Below are 9,716 nucleotides of genomic sequence, written 5' to 3' on the forward strand. Positions count from 1 at the left end.
AAATTTCTGTCTATATAGGCTTTATATTTGAACAGAAATTTTTTAAGCTATAAACTAATAAGTAATAAATAAATCATTAATTACATTTGAGTTTTTTTATTCTAATTCTCCAATGTAGAATTTTTAATCTTGTTAATATAGTGCATTTTAATATATTAATCTCTGGCGACATCATTGATTATGAAATAAGCAAAAATTATTATATTATAAATTTATATTTAATATATAATAAATATTAAATTGAGTTTAATATGTCATTATTATATACACAAATTAACAAAAAATTATTATTACATTAACATATAATATATTCATAGAAAAAAAATTTTTTTCGTAGAATTACAGAATAATTACGAGAAAATATGCAAAAAATTAGATACCTGTCTACTATTATGTCTTTAAAAATTATATTAGAGCTGAATTTAATTAACACTCAAATTTAAAAAATAGAAATTTTTAGTTTTAATAAATATTAAAAGCTGATAAATTGTTTACATTTATTTATTTAGATAATACTAAATGTAAAAATATTAAGTAAACTAATTGGGATATTTTGTCATATTTTTTCGGAAATTGTAAAATAATTATTATACAGTTTTTTATACCTTTTTACTATCCAATATCCTTAACAATTTATATTAAAAAATAATAACAAATAACGAAAATGCATACTTTCTTTTCCCACTGCTTTTATTAAGTCCGAGATTTTTGATGAAATGTAATAACACACTTTATTAAGCTCCAGCCCAATTACATCATTCGTTTCTTTTTTTTTCATGTAATATTCATATATGTCTACAAAAGATAAAATCATAAATCATAGTAATAAGTCGAAATGTTTTTGAATCAGACAGATATATAAAAATGTATTATTTCTTAATCCTATTTCATTGAATTTAAAGTTTTTGTTTTATCAGTGTGGGATTTAGAGAGTAATATTAAATAATATTGTTGTTTAAATTGTATTACTACTTTGTGCACCGTCAACCGTGCCTGAGTCGTACTCGCCGTATTTCCTTGTGTTATTATTTAACTTTTCACGAGTCTTATTTATTATTTTGTTTATATAAAGCATATGTGTGTGCGTGCGTGCGTGCGTGCGTGCGTGTGTGTGTACAAAAAACTTTTTATTTATATAAATATATTTAACATACGACATAAAAATTATCTTTATTTGAAGTTAGTTTCTTTCTATATTCCGCATTTCTATTTGTACAGTACACATTATAAGCACAGTAGCAGACAATTTCGAAAGTTAACTTCAGGCCAAAAAAGGCATTTTTGTTATAAAATTAAAAATTTTAATTATAACCATGAATTGCTTGTAGTTTTGTAGGATCTAATGGAGGTCGAGCTTCTTGCGTTGAATTTTTACACCGATTACTAATTCTGCCAGTAACAGTTGATTCACGCAGTGTTTTAATTCCAAAAACTGCCATAGCAATACTTTTTACAAAACGTGCACCACTTTATGAAGACAGCATAAAGCAACTATCGTATACCGTTTCATCTATGAAGACATTTCTTCCTAGATGAACCTAAAAAAATGTTTAATTACAATTTTATTAAAACATTGCAATAATTATATTTACACAGTAAACAATCAACATAAATAGAATATATATTCATATTTGTCGAATCACATTTTGATTCACAATTAAAAAGATATATATAAAAAAAGTCTGTAAGCAATAAATGCTTTTTGGTGCTTTCTACATGCATACACATTTCATATAAGATATCAACGTTATATACACTTTGAAAATTTAGAAAGCAGCGATAAGACATTATTAATTGTTAACATACTTTTCCATTGGCGATACTTCCTACACCAACACATCTATCAGTTTTCCTATCATCTGGGTTGATTGTTTTGGCATCACGTGTTGTGATTTTTTGCAAATTTGAAGATAATTCTAAATAAATACATTATATACATTATTAAAAAAAAAATAGGGAACACTTTCTAAACACCAAAAATTAGGCTATTTTCAAATGGCTACAACTTAATAAAAAAAAAATCGTAGAGAAATTAAAAAAAAAGCATTTTGGAGAGAAAATATACTTTATGGCACTTGCATTGCATTTGATGGGAAAAAATTTTTTTATTGAGCTACAGGCTGTCAAAAATACGTAATTTTAAGGAAAAAACAGTATCTTTTTCGGGGCATAGCACTTGAGAAAATTTTTTAAAACCATTAAAAGCGTGTTAAAGCTAAAGCTTCGAGCTTTAAAATGCTTTTTTTTATATCTACGATGATTTTTCACGGAGTACGGACATCATTTGTAAAAAATGCCGGTTTAACTTCAAAGTTGCGTAACTTGGTCAAAAAAAAACGTAGAGAAATTCAGAAAAAACATTTTGTAGGTGTGCGAGATCGCATCCAATTGTATCCGACGGCCGAATTGCTCGTTCTCGCGCCGCGACCAAGCCAGCAGCGGCGTGACAACGCGTGAACGGCAGCGGGAGAGAGCGTGATCTCCGGTGTTTGCGCGAGCTTCTAGAGAAATTGCCTCTCTCGGGATCGCCGTTGCTGACTAAGCATAAGCAAAGGAAGTCGAATAACAGCCTTGACGACCGACGGATTCCTCTAGAAGCATTCCTCGCGCACATTATAAATAGGTGGCTCAGTGCCATTAAAGGCACTTGCTTCGAAACTGTACTCGCGTTCGGTGCGTCGCCAACGTTTTGTGAAATAATAAATTCAAGTTAAGCAATACTCAGTTCGTCTCATTCAGTACTCCGCGTGCCATTTGCTGTGCCGAAATATTCGGCACATTTTCTGGTCCTTCGAGCCGGATCGTGCGTCGCGGCCGGTGCATATCTGCCTACATTTTCCTCTCGCGGAGTAAACGTGCCAGTGCTGTAGTGTGAGTGGTGGAACTCGACCTCCAAATTATCCGAATGGAGGCGTTATTGGAGCAGCAATCTGAGCTCCGCGGACGCATCTCTCGCGTCGTCGCGAACCTCAAGAAGACCGGTGTCGCGAACCTGACCGTCGATCACGTCCAAGCGGCCTTGGCCATTTTGGAAAAGCGATGGGCAAAGTTCGAGGAGAACCACGATAAGCTCGGGCTTGCTCACGGAAAGGAGTTAAGGAAAACCGAGTACTATACGAGCGACCATGCCGAAGAGGTGGAGATGCTCTACACCAGCCAACGAGCTGCATTAATGGACCTGGGGCGGTCGTTGAAGGCAAAGACCGAAGCAAATGTTTCGACGACGGTCAGGGCCGAAAGCACGCAGCGAGCCCCGCTTCCTCGGCTCGAGCTCCCAACGTTCTCCGGCAGGTTCGAGGACTGGCCGGTATTCCGTGATCTATTCGACTCCATCGTCGGTCAGGATCCGCATCTGTCCGACGTCCAAAGGCTCCACTATCTAAAGACGAGGGTCAAGGGAGGAGCGGAACAGCTTCTGAGGGGCTTGCCCTCGACGGACGCAAATTATGAACGTGCGTGGTCAACCTTGAAAGGTCACTATGAGAAAAAAAGATTGTTAGTCAAGGCTTATTTGTCCGCGATTACATCGTTGCCCAAAATGAAAGCGGACTGCGTAGCCGACCTGCGACGGATCTACCATGGCATGGTAGCGTCCACCCAAGCTTTGGAAGGTATCGGTGAGCCCGTTTCCAATACCACTCACTTGCTCGTGCATCTCATGGTGGAGTTGCTCGACGCGGGTACAAGACGTGAGTGGGAAAATTCCATCGCGAAAAAAAGCGACCCGCCGTCGTTTGACGAGTTCAAGGACTTCCTCGAGGAACAGTTTGTGACGCACGAGTCGCTGCGGTCTGTCAAGGGGGAGTCCTCCTCGGGAAAATCCGCTCATCACACCGGGAGGCAGAGCGGAGGCTCCGAGCGCAGCTGCGTGGTGTGCAAGCAGAATCACTTTATTATGAACTGCGAGAAGTTTCGTCGGAAACCTGCAAAGGAGCGGTTGGAGGTAGTGACCGCCAATCGACTGTGCATCAACTGCATGGGACGACATCAGGTGAGCGCGTGCTCTTCGCCGAAGGCGTGTGCTAGGTGCGCCGCGCGCCACAACACACTCCTACATGACGCGTACGAGGCGGCTCCGGGAGCCGTTGTTGCACCTTCGCCGTCGATGCATGCCGCGCGGCACCCTCACTTCGAGCCCCCGCAGACGCTTCTCGCCACCGCGCGCGTTCTGGTGACGGATCGATTCGGAACTTTACACGCGGTTCGAGCCCTCATGGATCCGGGATCAGAGACTTCGTTGATCACAGAAGCGCTGACCCAACGCCTGCGACTGCCGCGGACACCGGCGTCCGTGGCAATTTACGGAGTGGGCGGGTTGAGGTCGGGGGTGTCGCGGGGACGAGTCGCGATGAATCTGACCTCGCGCGTTGGAGACGCGGTGTTTGCCATCTCCGCCTTGGTGATGCCAAGACTCTCGATCTACGGTGGTTCCGTGGAAGCTAACTCCAGCGGATGGTCGCACATCCGCGGCCTTGATCTCGCTGATCCTGACTTCAGTTCTACGGACCCAGTCGAGCTGCTGCTCGGTGTCGATGTCTACGCCAAGGTGGCACGACCAGGCATGCGGCTGGGAGGTGATGAGGAACCAATCGCGCAGCAGACCGCTCTAGGATGGATCATCATGGGTCCGGTAAGCTCTTGTCAGGTGACCACAGCCTTGACTTCGTTGCAGTGCTCCGCTGTTGACGATCTGAACGCATTAGTGCGTCGATTTTGGGAACTGGAGGAACCACCGCAAGCGACACTCCCCCTGTCTCCGGACGACGCGGCTTGCGAGGAGCATTACTTGCAGTCGCATTCACGGGACGCCTCGGGACGTTACGTCGTCCGACTCGCGACTCGTTCGACTCTGCCGGATTTACGTGACACGCGATTCACCGCGCTGCGAGTGTTGCAGGCGAACGAGCACCGCTTCCGGAAGGAAGTCGCTCTTCGTGATGCGTACTCACAGTTCCTGGCTGAGTATCTTGAGCTTGGCCACATGACGCCGGCGCCTCCCTTACCGGCGGATTGTTCACGCGCCTGTTTCCTGCCCCATCACGGAGTATGGAAGGGCGACGGCGAGGAGGCTAGGATCCGCGTCGTGTTCAACGGCTTCTCACGGACATCCTCTGGTACCTCCTTAAATGGCGAACTTCTTGCAGGACCGAATTTGTTGCCGACGCTCTGCGCTGGCGTAAACACCAGTTTGTTCTCGCTGCGGACATCGAAAAGTTGTACCGGCAAATTTGGGTGCATCCGGAGGACCGTGACCTTCAACGGATTTACTGGAAGATAGGCAGCCGAGTCCAGGAGTTCCACCTTAACACGGTTACTTACGGGCTGGCCAGTGCACCCTACTTGGCTGTTCGAACGTTGCGTCAGCTTGCCGAGGACGAGGGTGCGCGCTTTCCTCTGGCCGCTGAGGCCCTGCGGCGGGACACCTATGTGGACGATGTACTGTCTGGGGCCTCCTCTCAGCTCGAGACCGCGAGCTGCGCGAACAGCTGACTCAGTTGTGTTTGGCGGGCGGCTTCCGCTTGCGCAAGTGGGTCGCCAACAAGGAAGACCTGCTGCGCGACATCCCCGCTGAGCACCGGTCGTTACTGCCGTCGACGGTCGCGTTGACGTCGGAGGAGCACGACGTCCTGGGGATACGTTGGCTTCCCGCTGAGAACAGCTTTGCTCCAACTGTCAAGAGCATGACAGAGGAGCTGGTCACCAAGCGCACGGTGTTGAGGCAAACCGCGCGTCTCTTCGACCCGCTGGGCTGGCTCGCCCCGGTCGTAATAAATGCTAAACTTCTCATTCAGGCGGCCTGGCTACGGCGATTTGACTGGGATGCTCCCCTTGCTGCAGACGACGTGGAGTGCTGGCGACGGTTGCGGACGGAGCTGCCCGTCCTGGAGGAGATCCGCATCCCGCGCTGGTCACGTGCGGATTCTCCGGGCGCGCTTATTGAGATGCACGGTTTCGCCGATGCGTCGGAACGCGCCTACGGAGCGGTCTTATACCTCCGCACAATCGCGGACGGCAGGGCGTGGCTGACGCTGCTGATCGCCAAGACGCAAGTCGCGCCGCTCAGGCAGGTCTCCCTTCCGCGACTGGAGCTTTGCGCGGCTGCTCTGTTGGCTCGGATCGCGGCTCACACCGCTTCCGTCCTGGCCCTGGATGGAGCGGCGATTCACCTTTGGACGGACTCCACAGTCGTTCTGGGATGGCTTCAGGGACATCCCACGCGATGGACAACCTTCGTGGCTAACAGGGTCGCCGAGGTTCAGGGAGCACTGCCGGACGCGCACTGGCATCACGTGCCGGGGCGGATCAATCCGGCCGATTGTGCATCACGGGGAATGTCACCCCTGGAGCTGCGAGTGCATGAGCTCTGGTGGCAAGGACCTCAGTACCTGTGGGCGAGCTCTGCGGCTTGGCCGGCCGAGACAGCAGTGGCCTTGAGTCGTGGGCTGCCTGAGCAGCGAGCTTCTCGGGTCCACATCGCTTGCGAGGAGCAAGAGCCGGAGGAGCTGACTCGCTTCTCCTCGTTGCGCCGTTCGCTTCGGGTAACCGCCTGGATGCGCCGCTGGGTGACGTTGGCAACTTCGCGTGCCGACTTGACGCGGGGGGCGGTGCTCTCGGCTACTGAGCTGGCAGACGCTCGGGCCATGTGGATCCGATGCGCGCAGAGGATTGCCTTCCGGGACGAGATTAAGGCTCTGTCGAGAGGGCGTATCGAGCGCTCTCAAGGTCCACTCCGGTTGCTGAGTCCGTTTCTCGACGACAAGGGACTGCTGCGCGTGGGTGGCCGACTGAAGCACGCGCTGTTGAATGCTGACCAGCGTCATCCCATAATACTTCCGCGGGGCTCGCATCTCACCTATCTGGTGGTCGCGGACGAGCACGGCCGTGTGCTTCATGGAGGCACCCAATTAACTCTCGCATCGCTGCGTCGGAGGTACTGGGTACTACGAGGTCGGCAATTGGTGAAGCACTACATTCATCGTTGTCTTCCATGCTTGCGATGGCGGGCGGCGAATCCCCAACCACGGATGGGCAACCTCCCACGAGCCAGAGTCGTTCCAAGTCGACCGTTCACTCATACGGGCTTAGATTACGCTGGACCGATCCTCCTGCGTACCACGAAAGGTCGAGGTCACAGGGCCTACAAGGCCTTTGTGGCAGTCTTTGTTTGTTTCAGTTCGCGAGCCGTCCACCTCGAGGTCGTTAGCGACTACACAGCTGATGCCTTTCTTGCAGCGTTCCGGCGCTTCGTGTCTCGCAGAGGATTGTGCTTGCACCTGTACAGTGACTGCGGAACTAACTTCGTGGGCGCGGATCGACAGCTGCGTGGTCTTTTGGGAATGGCGAGCGAGAGTAGCCGGAGTATCATAGGAAAGCTAGCGGAGGAGGGTGTGGAGTGGCACTTCAACCCTCCCGCTGACCCCCACTTTGGGGGCCTCTGGGAAGCTGCGGTCAAGGCCTTCAAACACCATCTGCGCCGAGTCATCGGCGAGTCAACACTGACTTACGAGGAGATGGCTACGTTTTTGGCCGAAGTAGAGGCGTGTCTCAACTCTCGACCGTTGCAGGCGCTTTCGGACGACGCCGACGAATTGGATGTGTTGACGCCGGGCCATTTTCTCGTTGGCGCTCCGTTGAAGGCTATCCCCGAACCGGCACTGACGAGGATTCCCCCCAGTAAGCTGACACGCTGGAAGCTACTCCAGCAAATGAGGGATCATCTTTGGCAGCGGTGGTCGCAGGAATACCTCCAGGCGCTGACCCCTCGACCAAGGTGGTGGCGTGCGGAAGGTGGCCTGAAGGAGGGTCAGCTTTGCCTGCTGAAGCAGGAAACAACGCCACCGACGCGGTGGCCCTTGGTGCGTGTCACGCGTCTCCACCCGGGTGATGATGGCGAGGTGCGGGTCGTGACCGTTCGGGGAGCTACAGGGGAGCTTCGGCGGCCAGTTATCAAGCTCGTCCCTCTTCCGACGGACGAGGAGAGTACGCAGCGCCATGCCTAGCTGAGCTCACTCAGGGGTCGCATTCGGAGGAGGCTCGCTGTATTATGCGTTCCTGTTTAAGGTCTCTCCTCTGTTCGCACCGGGCCAGTTGAGCGGGTTGTGCGGCCCGTTGAATAATAATAGTACATAGTCTTACAGTAGCATTAGTTATAATGAGTTGTGTTCTTAGGTTGTAAGGAACTAGCCGGCATTGTTGCGCTCTTTCGGGCGGAGTAAAATCGCCGAATTTTATCGGCGAGGCGGGCGGGATGTGCGAGATCGCATCCAATTGTATCCGACGGCCGAATTGCTCGTTCTCGCGCCGCGACCAAGCCAGCAGCGGCGTGACAACGCGTGAACGGCAGCGGGAGAGAGCGTGATCTCCGGTGTTTGCGCGAGCTTCTAGAGAAATTGCCTCTCTCGGGATCGCCGTTGCTGACTAAGCATAAGCAAAGGAAGTCGAATAACAGCCTTGACGACCGATGGATTCCTCTAGAAGCATTCCTCGCACACATTATAAATAGGTGGCTCAGTGCCATTAAAGGCACTTGTTTCGAAACTGTACTCGCGTTCGGTGCGTCGCCAACGTTTTGTGAAATAATAAATTCAAGTTAAGCAATACTCAGTTCGTCTCATTCAGTACTCCGCGTGCCATTTGCTGTGCCGAAATATTCGGCACAGTAGGCAAAATGTTGTAGTTTATGATGCTTTGCTTGAATTGTTCAAAAAAAATTCATTTGTCGAGCTGCAAAGTCTGAAAAATATGAAATTTTTAGGAACAAAACAAGGTATGCCTTTTTATTGCAAAAGACAAGGAAGTTAAAAGAACTTTAATAATCTGTGGATAGAATGTTAAAATTGAGACTTTAAGCTTCAAAATGCTTTTCTTTTAAATTTTTCTATGATTTATTTTGACCGAGTTACAGCCATTTGAAAATAACCTAATTTTTGGTGTCTAGAAAGTGTTCCCTATTTTTTTTGAGTAGTGTATTTTTACCTTAGAGAATCTTGAAATCTATATTTTAATATTGCAAACAGACAATGAAGAGAGAGAGAGAGAGAGAGAGAGAAAATGGGTATTTGTAACGTTTCTGAAACCTTGTCTCTTCAAGTGCCATTACATAATGTGTAATAACGTTAATAAAACTTATTTTCAGAAACAGAGAGAAAGAAAGAGAGAGAGAGAGGATAGTGGAGAGGGTGGGTGGGAGGGGGAAAAAAGGAGAGAGGAAAGGGAAGAGAGAGATTTACTTTTAACAATTTGAAATAAAATAGTTTACCTTCATGCATTTTAATCACATCTTTTTGCAATGATATATTTAATGAAGATAATTCTGTTATTTGGTGCTGTGCATTTTTTAGTTGAGCATGTTTTTTATTACATAAATCTTTTTAATTTTCGATTTCATGTTTTAAATATTTTATTTGCGATTCCAACTTTTGGATTTGTTCTTTTTCAGAACTTGTATTGGATTTAATTGTTTCCTATAATAAGATCATTTCTTTCATTATATTTTTATTTAGCACAATTGATACATTTGCTATATCTTGAGAAATATTACTATCTGGGTAGGGTAATATAAGTAGTTAAAAAAGTTAAAGTTAAATAAGAAAGTTAAAAAGTAACAAAATAAATAACCTATTAAATTAGTTAATTTTTAATTAGTTAAATTTTAACTTGAATTAATTATTTTTATAATATATATATTTTTAATACTACTTTAACTTATAAAATTT

The 9,716-nt window shown here is 46.9% G+C and overlaps 1 protein-coding gene across 1 annotated transcript; it reads left to right on the forward strand.

The window, feature by feature from the left end:
• Positions 1 to 2,905: 2,905 nt before the first annotated feature.
• On the forward strand, positions 2,906 to 8,000 carry LOC105206642. The gene is made up of 2 exons (XM_011176122.3): positions 2,906 to 5,186; positions 5,461 to 8,000. Exons 1-2 carry the CDS (start codon positions 2,906 to 2,908, stop codon positions 7,998 to 8,000), a joined length of 4,821 nt encoding a protein of 1,606 aa, XP_011174424.3.
• Positions 8,001 to 9,716: the final 1,716 nt, after the last annotated feature.

The sequence above is a fragment of the Solenopsis invicta genome, chromosome 12 (assembly GCF_016802725.1).
Source record: "Solenopsis invicta isolate M01_SB chromosome 12, UNIL_Sinv_3.0, whole genome shotgun sequence".
NCBI classification, from domain to species: domain Eukaryota; kingdom Metazoa; phylum Arthropoda; class Insecta; order Hymenoptera; family Formicidae; genus Solenopsis; species Solenopsis invicta.

Coding starts and splice junctions, on each gene's coding strand:
- LOC105206642 (XM_011176122.3), top strand. CDS start 2,906: ATGGAGGCGTTATTGGAGCAGCAATCTGAGCTCCGCGGACGCATCTCT. Junction 5,187..5,460: donor CTGCGCTGGCGTAAACACCA/GTTTGTTCTCGC, acceptor GCCTCCTCTCAG/CTCGAGACCGCGAGCTGCGC.